This window comes from Carcharodon carcharias, chromosome 6 (assembly GCF_017639515.1).
Source record: "Carcharodon carcharias isolate sCarCar2 chromosome 6, sCarCar2.pri, whole genome shotgun sequence".
Classification (NCBI taxonomy): Eukaryota; Metazoa; Chordata; class Chondrichthyes; order Lamniformes; family Lamnidae; genus Carcharodon; species Carcharodon carcharias.
In genome coordinates, this window is record NC_054472.1 from 193,650,702 (window position 1) to 193,668,903 (window position 18,202).

Below are 18,202 nucleotides of genomic sequence, written 5' to 3' on the forward strand. Positions count from 1 at the left end.
CAAAGATTACTGGTAAAATTAGTACTATGATAGATTTTTATTATTAGAGAGGTAAAGTCTCAAAGACATAGTGAGAAAAAATGGGAATTTGCATTCAATGGGGAAAATATGTATAAAGGAGAGAAGGTTGTGTGTAAGGGAAGGCATTTTAAGATCTAACAGAAGTGTGAAAAGCCTCCATCATCTAAGCCTCAAGCTGCTGTCTACAAAGAACTGAAGTTAAGAAATCTCACTTTGAATTTGAGTGTTCAGGGTAATGTGTTACTTTGCCTGGGTCTGTTTACATCTGTGTTTTACTGTTGCCTTAATGGAGGTGTAACTGGGAGTTAGATTAATGAGGAGAGCTAGCAGCTATCACAGTAGTAGTTTGTAAACCTATATGTGCTTAAAATCATTTTTTATTAATAAAGGTTTAATTTAGTTTTGTAAGAAACTATAAGACTCAGTGGTATTACCACTGAATTCAAGACACGAAAATCGAAATATACAACTTGCAAAACAGTTGTGGTAGTTGTTTCAAGTTTCCCTTTGGGATTTGAGCAGCTCAGCATTTACCATCGGCTGTGCCATAACACAATTGAGGGCTTATCCGGGATATATTTGATATTGCTTGATTGATTTGGAGTTGGTGAATCTTAAGATTACGAGTACAAGAAGCACTTTCAGTTCTGTAGTTGGTGCGATTTTTTTTTAAGCGGTGAGACTGCAAAATTGGTTGTATCAATGGCTAAACCCTTTTGGAAGTAGAAGATATAACGCAGGGTTACAAAAGTATATAAGGGTAAATGAACAGAGTTGGCGGATAAGCTGCAGTTGAGGTTACCTGTAGGGGCAAAGATAGCAGACATTAGTTGAAGTGATAGCACAGCATTTAAAGTTGGAAGTAATACCTGACACTAGTGAGTCACAGCTGGAGGTAGTGAGACTTCAGTTAGAAATGAAGCAGCTTGAATTTGAACAAGCAAAGGAACTGAGGAAACTTGAATTGGAGGCAAACAAAAAGGAAAAAGAATTGGAAATGAAAAAACTTGATTTCCAGAGGGAAAAGTTAGCAATGGAAGTAAACACAGATGCCGGCTTAGCATGTGAGGTGTGAAGGGAATTTGTATTTTTTTAGATAAATGAAGGGATTGTTGGATTTCAAAGGGATAATAGTCTGTTTACAACTAGCCAGATAAGCAAGACCAAGGAGTGTGTTTATTTTTCCTGAAGGTTACTGACAATATTGGCAACATGAAAGTTTTTATATTAAGAGGAAGATGCAATTTCAAAGACATATGGAACAATAGAATTTACATATTAAAAGAGAGAAACATATATAAAGGAGAATGAAAGGCTATGTGAGGTGAGGGCCATGTAAATTCTAACAGGAGTGTGTGAAACAGTTTTCAAGAAGCCTCCAGCCATTGGTGCATAAGTCTACGATGTAAAGTGACTGAAGTTGGGGAAGCCATAAGTGGGTATTGTGTTAACGTGCTGGTTTTGTTTTAAATCTAAAATCTAATTTGCACTGTTGCTTTAAAGGTGGCGTGTAACCGGGAGTCAGGTTAATTAGGGATTTTAGGAGTTATGGTGTTAAGTAATTGTAGTCTAATGTATGTGCTTGAAATCTTTCATTATGTTAATAAATATTTTAGTTTAATGTTTAAATTCTCTAAAGGTCTTGGTGGACTCATTACTTCGGAATTCAGTGCACACATCTAGTAAAAAAAACACAACTTGCAAAACTGTTGTGATAGCACGACCAAGTTTCCCTTGTGAATTCGGTCTGTCTGGCACATATCATCTGCCATGTTATAACAGAATGCTGCACTGTCCGAGTGGAGGGAGTGCTGCACTGTCCAAGTGGAGGGAGTGCTGCACTGTCTGAGTGGAGGGAGCGCTGCACTGTCCGAGAGGAGGGAGCGCTGCACTGTCCGAGAGGAGGGAGCGCTGCACTGTCCGAGTGGAGGGAGCGCTGCACTGTCCGAGTGGAGGGAGCGCTGCACTGTCCGAGTGGAGGGAGTGCTGCACTGTCCGAGTGGAGGGAGCGCTGCACTGTCCGAGAGGAGGGAGCGCTGCACTGTCCGAGTGGAGGGAGCGCTGCACTGTCCGAGTGGAGGGAGCGCTGCACTGTCCGAGAGGAGGGAGTGCTGCACTGTCTGAGTGGAGGGAGCGCTGTACTGTCCGAGAGGAGGGAGTGCTGCACTGTCCGAATGGAGGGAGCGCTGCACTGTCCGAGAGGAGGGAGCGCTGCACTGTCCGAGTGGAGGGAGCGCTGCACTGTCCGAGAGGAGGGAGTGCTGCACCGTCCGAGTGGAGGGAGTGCTGCACTGCCGGGAGGTCAGCACTGAGGGAGCGCTGCACTGTCCGAATGGAGGGAGCGCTGCACTGCCGGGAGGTCAGCACTGAGGGAGTGCTGTACTGTCCGAGTGGAGGGAGCGCTGCACTGCCGGGAGATCAGCACTGAGGGAGCACCGCACTGTAGGAAGGTCAGGACTGAGGGAATGTTGCACTGTCAAAGGATCAGCACTGAGGGGGTGCTGTACTGTCAGAGTCGGAGGGTCTTTATTGAGGGAGTGCTGCACTGTCGGAAGTTCAACACTGAGGGAGTGCCACACTGTTGGAAAGTCAGCATTGAGCGAGTTCCGCACTATTGAGGGATCAGCACCGAGGCAGTGCCGCACTGTAGAAGGGTCAGTACTGAGGCAGTGCCACGCTGTCAGAGCATCAGTACTGAGGGAGTGCCGCACTGTCGGCAGAGCAGCACTGAGGGAGTGCTGCACTGTCGGAGGTTCAGCACTGAGGCAGCATCGCACTGTCGGAGGGTCAGCACTGTTGGAGGGTCAGTACTGTTGGAGTGCTACACTGTCAGAGGGTCAGCACTGAGGTCACGCCACACTGTTGGAGGATTTTGACAGGATGGATGTGGAGAAGATGTTTACACTTGTGGGAGAATCGAGAATTGGGGACATCACTGTTTTAAAAAATGGGTCGTTCATTTAAGACAGAGATGAGGTGATATTTTTTCTTTCAGAGGATAGTGAGCCTTTGGAACTCTCTTCCTCAAAAGGCAGTGGAAGCAGAGTCTTCGAATATTTTTAAGGCAGAGCTGGATAGATTCTTGATTAACGAGAGGATGAAAGGATATTAGGGGTAGACAGGAACATGGTGTTGAGGTTACAGTCAGATCAGTCATGATCTTATTGAATGACGGAGCATGCTCGAGGGGCTGAGTGGCCTACTCCTGCTCCTAATTTGTATGTTTGTACATATGTCAGCACTGAGGCAGCGCCGCACTGTTGGAGGGTCAGCACTGAGGGAGCACTGCACTGTCGGAGGGTCAGCACTGAGGGAGCACTGCACTGTCGGAGGGTCAGCACTGAGGGAGCACTGCACTGTCGGAGGGTCAGCACTGAGGGAGCACTGCACTGTCGGAGGGTCAGCACTGAGGGAGCACTGCACTGTTGGAGGGTGAGTACTGAGGGGGAGAGCTACCCTGTCGGAGGGTCACTAGTGAGGTAACGCTGTGCTGCCAGCACTGAGGGAGTGCTGCACTGTCGGAAGGTGAGTACCGAAGGAGCACTGCACTGTCGGAGGGTGAGTACTGAGGGGGAGAGCTACCCTGTCGGAGGGTCACTACTGAGGTAACGCTGTGCTGCCAGCACTGAAGGAGCACTGCACTGTTGGAGGGTGAGTACTGACGGAGAGCTGCACTGTTGGAGGGTCCGTACTGGGGTAACGCTGTGCTGCCAGCACTGAGGGTGTGCTGCACTGTCAGAGGTTCGGTACTGAGGGGGGCCACCCTACATCTCTAGTTGAAAGCCTAAATCTGTGTCCCCGAGTTATTGTACCATCAGCCAATGGGAACAGCTTTTTTTATTGACCTTGCCTAAACCTGCCATAAATTAATACACCTCCAATAAATTTCCCATCAACCTCCTTTGCTCCAAGAAAAGAAACCTGAATTTCTCCAACCTAACCTTGTAGGTAAAATCCCTCATCCCTGGAATCATTCTGGTAAATCTCCTCTGCACCCTCTCAAGGACTCTTACATCATTCCTGTAGTGACTGGAACTGGACACAATTCTCTAGTTGTGGCCTAACCAGAATTTTATAAAGGTTCAGCAAAACTTCCCTGCTTTTGTACTCAATGACTCTACTTACAAAGCTGAAGATCCCATCTGCCTTGCTAACCATTCTCTCATTCCATCCTGGCATCTCCGAATATCTATGCACATGAATCCCCGCTCCCTCTCTTCCTGCACACTTTACATGCACTTGTACCAATTATTCAAACTCCCAGGTTTTCTGCTCCCTTTTCACCTCCCTCTGCTACCCTTGTCTCCATTATCAGCATTCCTCCTGATTTAGCTTTCCCTTCTGATCGTTCTACTGTTCACACTCTTTGCACCCCTAGTTCTCCGTGCATATTTTCTAAACAAACATTGTGGTGAACTTAGGCACAGGAAGATCCCACTGATAATTGACCAGTTAATCTGTTCTGGCAATGTTATTTGAGGGGGAATGTTTTCCACTTCTCTTCAAGTATTGCCACAGCATCTCTTCAATCTGATGAGAAGGAAGACCAGGGTCTCAATTTAAAATCTCATCTGAAAGACAGCACTACAAACCTTTTTCACCTCCTGCCACTCTTCTCAGTAAAAACATAGATTTTGGAAAATGACGTGTAACCTGTGGATCAATGAGCAAGTTGACATCCTCTGGCACTCATTTTATATGAACCAAATTCTCTTGCAGGATCTGAACGTTGATGAGTGTGGGGCGAAAGTGGAGCCACAGTCTTCTGAGTCAGGATGTGGTTTAGGAGCAGCTTTGGAGACTTGAGGCCTCCCATCCCAAAAAAGAAACTTCTTGTTGACCTGCCAAACAAATTTATGCTATTTTTCCTTCACACCTTCCACCCCCTCATTCGCCAGCATGGATTTATAGGGAGCTGATGAACCGCCTCAGGTAGTTGACAAGAGTAATGGATGTTTATGAATAGGGACTTACAAAAATCATTTGATAAGGACCCTCATGAGAGACTGTTAACTGAGGTTTGAGGAATTGACCCAAGAGGCAGGAGACAGAATGGGGATAATGGGCAGGTCCTCTAATTGGCAGCACATGGCTGACGGTGTTTCACAGGGATCTGTCTTAGGCCTCAACTATTTATCTTATTTATTCACTACTTTGATGGGATGGAAAGCCACAAATCCAAATAGAGGCAGCTTTGTAAGCAATGTAAATGGAAGCGTAAAATTACAAAGAAACTTTGATAAGACTAAGTGAATGGGTAAAACTGTGGCAAATAGAGTTCATTACAAGCAAATATAAGGTCCTGAAAAGAATAGAAGACTATTTTCTAAATGGTGAAAAGCCAGAAATAGTGTCTATAGAGTGGGGTTGGGGTTGGTGGAGGGGGGGCGTTGTCCAGGTACACAGATCATCAAAAAGTCATGAACAGATACAGGAAATAATCCAAAAGCCAAATGGAATGCTGCCTCTTATATATATATATATATATATATATATATATATAAAGGAGTAGAATACAACATGGTCAAAGTCATGTTACAGCTATACAAAGCCGTTCATACACACGGAGTATTGAGAGTTCTGGGCACCACACATTAGGAAGGATATATTGGTCTTTGAGAAATTGTGGTGTACATTTACCAGAATGACACCTGGACTGCAAGGGTTAAATTTACAAAGGTTACACAAACTAAACCCTGGCATTTAGGTTAAGGGGTTGATGCAAGGTTTCAAAATATTGAGAGGAACAGATAGGGGAGAGAGAGAGAGAAACTATTTCCACTAGTTTGGGAGTTTAGAATGAGGAGACATCGGAACATAAGATGTAGGACTGAGGACCTAAACTAGGAATTCTGCTACAAATGAGGTTGATGCAAGATCCATTGTTATCTTAAATCTGCTTCATAGATCTTTGTTGACTAAAGCTATTATAGGGCAAAGTAGGTATTTGGAGTTAAGATCAGTCTTGATTTTATTGAATGGCAGAACAGGCTTGCAAGACTAAACAGCCTCCTCCTGTTCCTATGTTCACTCCACACACAAACGCAGCCATACAAAGCTAAGTGGACAGATTGGGAAATTTTTTTGGGATTACCCGAAAGAGCTGGCAGAAATATAATGGGCCGAATGGCCTCCTATAAGCTCTAAAATTCTAGTTGTAAGTGGACAACCTTGACTGCAATTGTAAAACTAGCTCCTCCACCATCAGGTAACGTTAGCGGAGATAGAAGCTGCTACTCATCTTCCCTTTCGTTCTTGGAGGACCCGTATTGAGGGGGCAGCTGGGGTACACGTTCCACTGCCCCCCCTTTCTTGATAGAAAGGCCATGGGGAGTCAGAAAAATGTCCAGACTCCAGCCACAAGGTGCAAAGAGTTTTCTAGGTGAAAATTGGTCATCGTACTAAAACACAGCTCTGTCACAAAGGGGAGATTACATTAGTAATATAATAATTGTCACAACCTCCAAATTATTTGAGTTTAATTGATAAAAAGCAGAGTTTCAGTCCCAAGTCTGCTGTCCCTCACAATTGGTTCTTAGTCTGGAGGTGGCTGGAACCTCACCGCCTGTAAGCCCCAAAAGCCACAAAGCTGAACAGAATGGTGATGCCGACAAGCGAGATGGTGGCGGGGGTAGTGAAAAACTGCCTGTAGTTGAGCTGGTAATACCAGAGCACTGAAAGCATGAGGAAGAAGACGGGCAGCATGAGGCTGCCGATGTTGAGGGTGGTCTCGGTGTTCTCAGCCGCATGACTCCCTGCGGGGGACTGAGGAGTGGCATTCTGTGAGATGTGGCAATGAACAACGCAGTTGTTGACGATGTGAAGCGAGGAGAGGGTCCGCGTGTCGTCTCCTAGCAGCTGCCCCTGGTAGATCAGCCGGATCTGGTGCTCCTGATGGGGGAAATGGGTCCTGAGGGGCAAGGAGAGGGGGGAACAAACAAATTAAAAAGCACGAAAAGATAATCAGTGAGGCTGAGAGGCAGCACCAACTAGAAGCAGCCTAGTGTTTATTTTTACATGCACACATGTTGGGTCCCTCCTGTACTGAAGATTGATTCGCACTGGATTTCAGTAGTGGAGCAGCAATTGAGCATTCCGAACTGGGACAATCAATGTTGGGAGATCATTTCAACATGCCTGGTATCAATGCTGAACCTAAGCGTGTCTTCACTGGCAAGTCGGAGAGAGGGGAAGGAAGGATACACAGATATAGCAGAAATGAGAGGCACATACATAATGGGCTGACTCCTTCTGTGCAGGTCATATGAAACACGCATATACAAAGCCATACGACGCACAGAATGTACATGCACAAAAATTTACATGTGGCAAAAATAAGGCACAAACAGCGGAGATCAGAAAAAGATACAGGCCCCTTCCCCCTCCCAGACCCGCGAGGGGAACTCACAAACGTGGAAAGCTTACAGGAGTCACCATGGCCAGAAATGGGAAACATAGCTGATTTGAATCCATGAGACCAATTGCCAAGCTGGACATCCACCAGCTGCCAACAAGTGTGCTCTTGATACACAGAATGGAAAATGAAAACTGGAAGTACATGCCAGCCAGACCCTGGGACAGGAGAGGATAGTTGGGGATAGAGACCCCAAAACAGAGTGTGAGAGGTAAACAAGCATCTGAATCAATTTATAAAGAAAGGGGGAATGGAAGAGGACATTGGGGCACTGGCAGTGTCCCCAACCTCACATACTGACCCCACCACCCCTCGAGATCCACCCCCAATTACCAACAGACCCTACTGGGATGGAGATGTAGTATGTGTGGCTAAGGTGCAAAGATCCAGAAGTCAGTCTTCAGTTCAGGAGGCTGGGAGTGTCCAGCAGAGAGGAAACTTTGTCCTTAAAATTAGTGTTCAGCTTCAATGAAATGGTTAGAGACCAACCTCAGAAAGGTAATTGGAACAGGAGGCTGAGAAATATAGGAGGGTAGACAGGCTGAGAGAGAGAGCGAGAGAGTGCCTGTTTACATCAAATATACATTCCTTTAAGGCACAAAATCCCAACAGGAAAAGTGAGTCAACCATGGCTAACAACAGTTAAAGATTGTATTAGACCACAGGAAGAGGCTTATAAAGTTACCAAAAACCATAGTAAGCCTGAAGATTGGGAGCATTTTAGAATTCAGCAAAGGAGGACAAAAAACTGATAAAGGGATAATAAAATACTAAATTCGCGAGAAACAGAAAAACATGTAAAAGCTCTACAGGTACATAAAATGGAAAAGTTAAGCAAAGACAAATGTGGGTCCATTACTGAAAGAGTCAGAAGAATTTATAATGGAGAATAAGGAAATGGCAGAAAAACTAAGCAAATACTTGGTATCTGTTTTCACGGAGGAAGATACAAAAATCCTCCCAGAAATACGAGAACACCAAGGGACTTGCAGAAATGAATAACTAAACAAAATTAGCATTGTGAAAAAAAAAGTAACACCACCGAAATTAATGGAGATGAACATTGATAAATCCCCTGGACTTGAAGATCTTCATCCCAGGGTGTTGAAAGAGCTGGCTGTAGCAATAGTAGATGCATTGGTGGTCATCTTCCAAAATTCTATAGGATCTGGAATGCTTCCTGCAGATTGGAAGGTAGCAAATGTAACCCCAATGTTTAAGAAAGGAGGGAGAGAGAAAATGGGGAACTGCGGACCTGTTAACCTGACCTCAGTAGTAGGGAAAATGCTGGAATCTATTCTAAATAATGTGATAACTGTACACTCAGAAAATAATGATTTGATTAGGCAGAATCAATGTGGATTTATGAAAGGGAAACCATGTTTAACAAACCTGTTGGAGTCTTTTGAGGATGTTATCAGCGAAACCAGTGGCTGTAGTGTATTTGGACTTTTAGAAGGCTTTCGATAAGGTCCCCCACAGGAGGTTAGTAAACAAAATTACAGCACGTGGGACTGGGGGTATTAGACTGGCATTGACTGAGAATTGGCTAACTGACAGAAAACAGAGAGTAGGAATAAACGGGTCATTCTCAGGATGGCAGTCCGTTACTAATGGGGTACTGCAATAATTGGTACTTAGGGCACAGTTGGTCACAATCTATATCAATGATTTCGATGTGGGGATCAAATGTAATCTTTCCAAGTTTGCTAATGACACAAAACTAGGTGGGAATGAGAGTTGTGAAGAGAATGCAAAGAGGCTTCAAGGGGATTTGACAGACTGAGTGGGCAAGAACAAGGCAGATGAAATATAATGTGGAAAAATGTGAAGTTATCAACTTTGGTAAGAAAAACAGAAAGGCAGAGTCTTTCCTAAATGGTAAGAGATTAGAAAGTGTAGATGTATAAAGGGACATGGGTGTCCTTGTTCACAAATCACTGAGAGCTAACATGCAGGTGCAGCAAGAAATTAGGAAGGCTAATGATATGTTACCTTTACTCTGAGGATTTGAGTACAGTAGTAAGGTGGTCTTGCTGCACTTGTACAGAGTCTTGGTGAGACTGCACATGGAGTATTGTGTACAGTCTTGGCATCCTTACATAAGGAAGGATATACTGGCCATAGGGGCAGAAGGCAGAGAGGAAAAGCAGGGAGAATGCGCAAGATAGTGAGGTGGACTGGGGGAGAGGGGGTGCGAGGGAGAGCAAGGGGGCGGGGAGGGCAAGGAGGCGGGGAGGGCAAGGGGGCGGGGAGGGCAAGGGGGCGGGGAGGGCAAGGGGGAAAGTGCAAGGTGGAGAGGGGGGCGAGAGCAAGGCGGAGAGGGGGAGAGAGAGCGCAAGGCGGAGAGGGGGAGAGAGAGCGCAAGGCGGAGAGGGGGAGAGAGCAAGGCAGAGAGGGGGAGAGAGAGCGCAAGGCGGAGAGGGGGAGAGAGCAAGGCGGAGAGGGGGAGAGAGAGCGCAAGGCGGAGAGGGGGAGAGAGAGCAAGGCGGAGAGGGGGAGAGAGCAAGGCGGAGAGGGAGAGAAAGAAAGGCGGAGAGGGAGAGAAAGCAAGGCGGAGAGGGAGAGAAAGCAAGGCGGAGAGGGAGAGAGAGCAAGGCGGAGAGAGCAAGGCGGAGAGGGGGGAGAGAGCAAGGCGGAGAGGGAGAGAGAGCAAGGCGGAGAGGGAGAGAGAGCAAGGCGGAGAGGGAGAGAGAGCAAGGCGGAGAGAGCAAGGCGGAGAGGGGGAGAGAGCAAGGCGGAGAGGGCGGAGAGAGCAAGGCGGAGAGGGCGGAGAGAGCAAGGCGGAGAGGGGGAGAGAGCAAGGCGGAGAGGGGGAGAGAGCAAGGCGGAGAGGGGGGAGAGAGCAAGGCGGAGAGGGAGAGAGAGCAAGGCGGAGAGAGCAAGGCGGAGAGGGGGAGAGAGCAAGGCGGAGAGGGGGAGAGAGCAAGGCGGAGAGGGGGAGAGAGCAAGGCGGAGAGGGGGAGAGAGCAAGGCGGAGAGGGGGAGAGAGCAAGGCGGAGAGGGGGAGAGAGCAAGGCGGAGAGGGGGAGAGAGCAAGGCGGAGAGGGGGAGAGAGCAAGGCGGAGAGGGGGAGAGAGCAAGGCGGAGAGGGGGAGAGAGCAAGGCGGAGAGGGGGAGAGAGCAAGGCGGAGAGGGGGAGAGAGCAAGGCGGAGAGGGGGAGAGAGCAAGGCGGAGAGGGGGAGAGAGCAAGGCGGAGAGGCGGAGAGAGCAAGGCGGAGAGGGGGAGAGAGCAAGGCGGAGAGGGAGAGAGAGCAAGGCGGAGAGGGAGAGAGAGCAAGGCGGAGAGGGAGAGAGAGCAAGGCGGAGAGGGAGAGAGAGCAAGGCGGAGAGGGAGAGAGAGCAAGGCGGAGAGGGGGAGAGAGCAAGGCGGAGAGGGGGAGAGAGCAAGGCGGAGAGGGGGAGAGAGCAAGGCGGAGAGGGGGAGAGAGCAAGGCGGAGGGGGAGAGAGAGCAAGGCGGAGAGGGGGAGAGAGCAAGGCGGAGAGGGAGAGAGAGCAAGGAGGAGAGGGAGAGAGAGCAAGGAGGAGAGGGAGAGAGAGCAAGGAGGAGAGGGAGAGAGAGCAAGGCGGAGAGGGAGAGAGAGCAAGGCGGAGAGGGAGAGAGAGCAAGGCGGAGAGGGGGAGAGAGCAAGGCGGAGAGGGAGAGAGAGCAAGGCGGAGAGGGAGAGAGAGCAAGGCGGAGAGGGAGAGAGAGCAAGGCGGAGAGGGGGAGAGAGCAAGGCGGAGAGGGAGAGAGAGCAAGGCGGAGAGAGCAAGGCGGAGAGGGAGAGAGAGCAAGGCGGAGAGGGAGAGAGAGCAAGGAGGAGAGGGAGAGAGAGCAAGGAGGAGAGGGAGAGAGAGCAAGGAGGAGAGGGAGAGAGAGCAAGGAGGAGAGGGAGAGAGAGCAAGGCGGAGAGGGGGAGAGAGCAAGGCGGAGAGGGAGAGAGAGCAAGGCGGAGAGGGAGAGAGAGCAAGGCGGAGAGGGAGAGAGAGCAAGGCGGAGAGGGAGAGAGAGCAAGGCGGAGAGGGAGAGAGAGCAAGGCGGAGAGGGGGAGAGAGCAAGGCGGAGAGGGGGAGAGAGCAAGGCGGAGAGGGGGAGAGAGCAAGGCGGAGAGGGAGAGAGAGCAAGGAGGAGAGGGAGAGAGAGCAAGGTGGAGAGGGAGAGAGAGCAAGGTGGAGAGGGGGGAGAGAGCACAAGGTGGAGAGGGGGGAGAGAGCACAAGGTGGAGAGGGGGGAGAGAGCACAAGGCGGAGAGGGGGGAGAGAGCACAAGGCGGAGAGGGGGAGAGAGCGCAAGGCGGAGAGGGGGAGAGAGCGCAAGGCGGAGAGGGGGAGAGAGCAAGGCGGAGAGGGAGAGAGAGCAAGGCGGAGAGGGGAGAGAGCAAGGCGGAGAGGGAGAGAGAGCAAGGCGGAGAGAGCAAGGCGGAGAGGGGGAGAGAGCAAGGCGGAGAGGGGGAGAGAGCAAGGCGGAGAGGGGGAGAGAGCAAGGCGGAGAGGGGGAGAGAGCAAGGCGGAGAGGGGGAGAGAGCAAGGCGGAGAGGGGGAGAGAGCAAGGCGGAGAGGGGGAGAGAGCAAGGCGGAGAGGGGGAGAGAGCAAGGCGGAGAGGGGGAGAGAGCAAGGCGGAGAGGGAGAGAGAGCAAGGTGGAGAGGGGGAGAGAAAGCAAGGCGGAGAGGGGGAGAGAGCAAGGCGGAGAGGGGGGAGAGAGCACAAGGTGGAGAGGGGGGAGAGAGCAAGGCGGAGAGGGAGAGAGAGCAAGGTGGAGAGGGGGAGAGAGAGCAAGGCGGAGAGGGGGAGAGAGAGCAAGGCGGAGAGGGAGAGAGAGCAAGGCGGAGAGGGGGAGAGAGAGCAAGGCGGAGAGGGGGAGAGAGAGCAAGGCGGAGAGGGGGAGAGAGAGCAAGGCGGAGAGGGGGGAGAGAGCAAGGCGGAGAGGGGGGAGAGAGCAAGGCGGAGAGGGAGAGAGAGCAAGGCGGAGAGGGGGAGAGAGAGCAAGGCGGAGAGGGGGAGAGAGAGCAAGGCGGAGAGGGGGAGAGAGAGCAAGGCGGAGAGGGAGAGAGAGAGCAAGGCGGAGAGGGAGAGAGAGAGCAAGGCGGAGAGGGGGAGAGAGAGCAAGGCGGAGAGGGGGAGAGAGCAAGGCGGAGAGGGGGAGAGAGAGCAAGGCGGAGAGGGGGAGAGAGCAAGGCGGAGAGGGGGAGAGAGCAAGGCGGAGAGGGGGAGAGAGCAAGGCGGAGAGGGGGAGAGAGCAAGGCGGAGAGGGGGAGAGAGCAAGGCGGAGAGGGGGAGAGAGCAAGGCGGAGAGGGGGAGAGAGCAAGGCGGAGAGGGGGAGAGAGCAAGGCGGAGAGGGGGAGAGAGCAAGGCGGAGAGGGGGAGAGAGCAAGGCGGAGAGAGCAAGGCGGAGAGGGGGAGAGAGCAAGGCGGAGAGGGGGAGAGAGCACAAGGTGGAGAGGGGGGAGAGAGCACAAGGTGGAGAGGGGGAGAGAGAGCACAAGGCGGAGAGGGAGAGAGAGCGCAAGGTGGAGAGGGTGAGAGAGAGCAAGGCGGAGAGGGAGAGAGAGCAAGGCGGAGAGGGAGAGAGAGCAAGGCGGAGAGGGGGAGAGAGCACAAGGTGGAGAGGGGGGAGAGAGCACAAGGTGGAGAGGGGGAGAGAGAGCAAGGCGGAGAGGGGGAGAGAGAGCAAGGCGGAGAGGGAGAGAGAGCGCAAGGTGGAGAGGGTGAGAGAGAGCAAGGCGGAGAGGGAGAGAGAGCAAGGCGGAGAGGGGGAGAGAGCAAGGCGGAGAGGGGGAGAGAGCAAGGCGGAGAGGGGGAGAGAGCAAGGCGGAGAGGGGGAGAGAGCAAGGCGGAGAGGGGGAGAGAGCAAGGCGGAGAGGGGGAGAGAGCAAGGCGGAGAGGGGGAGAGAGCAAGGCGGAGAGGGGGAGAGAGCAAGGCGGAGAGGGGGAGAGAGCAAGGCGGAGAGAGCAAGGCGGAGAGGGAGAGAGAGCAAGGTGGAGAGGGGGAGAGAGCAAGGCGGAGAGGGGGAGAGAGCAAGGCGGAGAGAGCAAGGCGGAGAGAGCAAGGCGGAGAGAGCAAGGCGGAGAGAGCAAGGCGGAGAGGGGGAGCGAGCAAGGCGGAGAGGGAGAGAGAGCAAGGCGGAGAGGGGGGAGAGAGCAAGGCGGAGAGGGGGAGAGAGCAAGGCGGAGAGGGGGAGAGAGCAAGGCGGAGAGAGCAAGGCGGAGAGGGGGAGAGAGCAAGGCGGAGAGGGAGAGAGAGCAAGGCGGAGAGGGAGAGAGAGCAAGGCGGAGAGGGAGAGAGAGCAAGGCGGAGAGGGGGAGAGAGCAAGGCGGAGAGGGGGAGAGAGCAAGGCGGAGAGGGGGAGAGAGCAAGGCGGAGAGGGGGAGAGAGCAAGGCGGAGAGGGGGAGAGAGCAAGGCGGAGAGGGGGAGAGAGCAAGGCGGAGAGGGGGAGAGAGCAAGGCGGAGAGAGCAAGGCGGAGAGAGCAAGGCGGAGAGGGGGAGAGAGCAAGGCGGAGAGGGAGAGAGAGCAAGGCGGAGAGGGAGAGAGAGCAAGGCGGAGAGGGAGAGAGAGCAAGGCGGAGAGGGGGAGAGAGCAAGGCGGAGGGGGAGAGAGAGCAAGGCGGAGAGGGAGAGAGAGCAAGGCGGAGAGGGAGAGAGAGCAAGGCGGAGAGGGGGAGAGAGCAAGGCGGAGAGGGAGAGAGAGCAAGGCGGAGAGAGCAAGGTGGAGAGGGAGAGAGAGCAAGGCGGAGAGGGAGAGAGAGCAAGGCGGAGAGGGGGAGAGAGCAAGGCGGAGAGGGGGAGAGAGCAAGGCGGAGAGGGAGAGAGAGCAAGGCGGAGAGAGCAAGGCGGAGAGAGCAAGGCGGAGAGAGCAAGGCGGAGAGGGAGAGAGAGAAAGGCGGAGAGGGAGAGAGAGCAAGGCGGAGAGGGAGAGAGAGCAAGGCGGAGAGGGAGAGAGAGCAAGGCGGAGAGGGGGGAGAGAGCACAAGGTGGAGAGGGGGGAGAGAGCGCAAGGTGGAGAGGGGGGAGAGAGCGCAAGGCGGAGAGGGGGAGAGAGCGCAAGGCGGAGAGGGGGAGAGAGCGCAAGGCGGAGAGGGGGAAAGAGCAAGGCGGAGAGGGAGAGAGAGCAAGGCGGAGAGGGGGAGAGAGCAAGGCGGAGAGGGGGAGAGAGCAAGGCGGAGAGGGGGAGAGAGCAAGGCAGAGAGGGAGAGAGAGCAAGGCGGAGAGGGAGAGAGAGCAAGGCGGAGAGGGGGAGAGAGCAAGGCGGAGAGGGGGAGAGAGCAAGGCGGAGAGGGGGAGAGAGCAAGGCGGAGAGGGGGAGAGAGCAAGGCGGAGAGGGAGAGAGAGCAAGGCGGAGAGGGAGAGAGAGCAAGGCGGAGAGAGCAAGGCGGAGAGGGGAAGAGAGCAAGGCGGAGAGAGCAAGGCGGAGAGGGGGAGAGAGCAAGGCGGAGAGGGGGAGAGAGCAAGGCGGAGAGGGGGAGAGAGCAAGGCGGAGAGAGCAAGGCGGAGAGGGAGAGAGAGCAAGGCGGAGAGGGGGAGAGAGCAAGGCGGAGAGGGGGAGAGAGCAAGGCGGAGAGGGGGAGAGAGCAAGGCAGAGAGGGGGAGAGAGCAAGGCGGAGGGGGGAGAGAGCAAAGCGGAGAGGGGGAGAGAGCAAGGCGGAGAGGGGGAGAGAGCGCAAGGTGGAGAGGGGAGAGAGAGCACAAGGTGGAGAGGGGGAGAGAGAGCAAGGCGGAGAGGGAGAGAGAGCAAGGTGGAGAGGGGGAGAGAGCGCAAGGCGGAGAGGGGGAGAGAGAGCAAGGCGGAGAGGGAGAGAGAGCAAGGTGGAGAGGGGGAGAGAGCGCAAGGCGGAGAGGGGGAGAGAGAGCAAGGCGGAGAGGAAGAGAGAGCGCAAGGCGGAGAGGGGGAGAGAGCAAGGCGGAGAGGGAGAGAGAGCAAGGCAGAGAGAGCAAGGCGGAGAGGGGGAGAGAGCAAGGTGGAGAGGGGGAGAGAGCAAGGCGGAGAGGGGGAGAGAGCAAGGCGGAGAGGGAGAGAGAGAGCAAGGCGGAGAGGGAGAGAGAGCAAGGCGGAGAGGGGGAGAGAGCAAGGCGGAGAGGGGGAGAGAGCAAGGCGGAGAGGGAGAGAGAGCAAGGCGGAGAGGGAGAGAGAGCAAGGCGGAGAGGGAGAGAGAGCAAGGCGGAGAGGGAGAGAGAGCAAGGCGGAGAGGGAGAGAGAGCAAGGTGGAGAGGGGGGAGAGAGCACAAGGTGGAGAGGGGGGAGAGAGCAAGGCGGAGAGGGGGAGAGAGCGCATGGCGGAGAGAGCAAGGCGGAGAGGGGGAGAGAGCAAGGCGGAGAGAGCAAGGCGGAGAGGGGGAGAGAGCAAGGCGGAGAGGGAGAGAGAGCAAGGCGGAGAGGGAGAGAGAGCAAGGCGGAGAGGGAGAGAGAGCAAGGCGGAGAGGGAGAGAGAGCAAGGCGGAGAGGGAGAGAGAGCAAGGCGGAGAGGGAGAGAGAGCAAGGCGGAGAGGGGCAGAGAGCAAGGCGGAGAGGGGCAGAGAGCAAGGCGGAGAGGGAGAGAGAGCAAGGCGGAGAGGGGGAGAGAGCAAGGCGGAGAGGGGGAGAGAGCAAGGCGGAGAGAGCAAGGCGGAGAAAGCAAGGCGGAGAAAGCAAGGCGGAGAGGGGGAGAGAGCAAGGCGGAGAGGGAGAGAGAGCAAGGCGGAGAGGGAGAGAGAGCAAGGCGGAGAGGGAGAGAGAGCAAGGCGGAGAGGGAGAGAGAGCAAGGCGGAGAGGGAGAGAGAGCAAGGCGGAGAGGGGGAGAGAGCAAGGCGGAGAGGGGGAGAGAGCAAGGCGGAGAGGGGGAGAGAGCAAGGCGGAGAGGGGGAGAGAGCAAGGCGGAGAGGGGGAGAGAGCAAGGCGGAGAGGGAGAGAGAGCAAGGCGGAGAGGGAGAGAGAGCAAGGCGGAGAGGGAGAGAGAGCAAGGCGGAGAGGGAGAGAGAGCAAGGCGGAGAGGGAGAGAGAGCAAGGCGGAGAGGGGGAGAGAGCAAGGCGGAGAGGGGGAGAGAGCAAGGCGGAGAGGGAGAGAGAGCAAGGCGGAGAGAGCAAGGTGGAGAGGGACAGAGAGCAAGGCGGAGAGGGAGAGAGAGCAAGGCGGAGAGGGGGAGAGAGCAAGGCGGAGAGGGAGAGAGAGCAAGGCGGAGAGAGCAAGGCGGAGAGGGAGAGAGAGAAAGGCGGAGAGGGAGAGAGAGCAAGGCGGAGAGGGGGAGAGAGCAAGGCGGAGAGGGGGAGAGAGCAAGGCGGAGAGGGGGAGAGAGCAAGGCGGAGAGGGGGAGAGAGCAAGGCGGAGAGGGAGAGAGAGCAAGGAGGAGAGGGAGAGAGAGCAAGGAGGAGAGGGAGAGAGAGCAAGGCGGAGAGGGAGAGAGAGCAAGGCGGAGAGGGAGAGAGAGCAAGGCGGAGAGGGGGAGAGAGCAAGGCGGAGAGGGAGAGAGAGCAAGGCGGAGAGGGAGAGAGAGCAAGGCGGAGAGGGAGAGAGAGCAAGGCGGAGAGGGAGAGAGAGCAAGGCGGAGAGGGAGAGAGAGCAAGGCGGAGAGGGGGAGAGAGCAAGGCGGAGAGGGGGAGAGAGCAAGGCGGAGAGGGGGAGAGAGCAAGGCGGAGAGAGCAAGGCGGAGAGGGAGAGAGAGCAAGGCGGAGAGGGAGAGAGAGCAAGGCGGAGAGGGAGAGAGAGCAAGGCGGAGAGGGAGAGAGAGCAAGGTGGAGAGGGGGGAGAGAGCACAAGGTGGAGAGGGGGGAGAGAGCACAAGGTGGAGAGGGGGGAGAGAGCACAAGGTGGAGAGGGGGGAGAGAGCACAAGGCGGAGAGGGGGGAGAGAGCACAAGGTGGAGAGGGGGGAGAGAGCACAAGGCGGAGAGGGGGAGAGAGCGCAAGGCGGAGAGGGGGAGAGAGCGCAAGGCGGAGAGGGGGAGAGAGCGCAAGGCGGAGAGGGGGAGAGAGCAAGGCGGAGAGGGAGAGAGAGCAAGGCGGAGAGGGGAGAGAGCAAGGCGGAGAGGGGAGAGAGCAAGGCGGAGAGGGAGAGAGAGCAAGGCGGAGAGAGCAAGGCGGAGAGGGGGAGAGAGCAAGGCGGAGAGGGGGAGAGAGCAAGGCGGAGAGGGGGAGAGAGCAAGGCGGAGAGGGGGAGAGAGCAAGGCGGAGAGGGGGAGAGAGCAAGGCGGAGAGGGGGAGAGAGCAAGGCGGAGAGGGGGAGAGAGCAAGGCGGAGAGGGGGAGAGAGCAAGGCGGAGAGGGAGAGAGAGCAAGGTGGAGAGGGAGAGAGAGCAAGGTGGAGAGGGGGAGAGAAAGCAAGGCGGAGAGGGAGAGAGAGCAAGGTGGAGAGGGGGAGAGAAAGCAAGGCGGAGAGGGGGAGAGAGCAAGGCGGAGAGGGGGAGAGAGCAAGGCGGAGAGGGGGAGAGAGCAAGGCGGAGAGGGAGAGAGAGAGCAAGGCGGAGAGGGGGAGAGAGAGCAAGGCGGAGAGGGGGAGAGAGAGCAAGGCGGAGAGGGGGAGAGAGAGCAAGGCAGAGAGGGAGAGAGAGCAAGGCAGAGAGGGAGAGAGAGAGCAAGGCAGAGAGGGAGAGAGAGCAAGGCAGAGAGGGAGAGAGAGCAAGGCGGAGAGGGGGAGAGAGAGCAAGGCGGAGAGGGAGAGAGAGCAAGGTGGAGAGGGGGAGAGAGCAAGGCGGAGAGGGGGAGAGAGAGCAAGGCGGAGAGGGGGAGAGAGCAAGGCGGAGAGGGGGAGAGAGCAAGGCGGAGAGGGGGAGAGAGCAAGGCGGAGAGGGGGAGAGAGCAAGGCGGAGAGGGGG

At 54.7% G+C, this 18,202-nt stretch overlaps 1 protein-coding gene across 5 annotated transcripts in view; it reads right to left on the reverse strand.

Moving 5' to 3' along the window:
• Positions 1-6,483: 6,483 nt before the first annotated feature.
• tmub1 (transmembrane and ubiquitin-like domain containing 1) overlaps positions 6,484-18,202 on the reverse strand; it is a 45,811-nt gene continuing 34,092 nt past the window's right edge. For all 5 annotated transcript variants that reach the window (XM_041189054.1, XM_041189057.1, XM_041189055.1 and 2 more), the window contains one exon: positions 6,484-6,931. In XM_041189054.1, the coding sequence (XP_041044988.1) occupies positions 6,580-6,931 (352 nt within the window). In that variant the 3' untranslated portion in view covers positions 6,484-6,579. The remainder of the gene's footprint in view (positions 6,932-18,202) is intronic.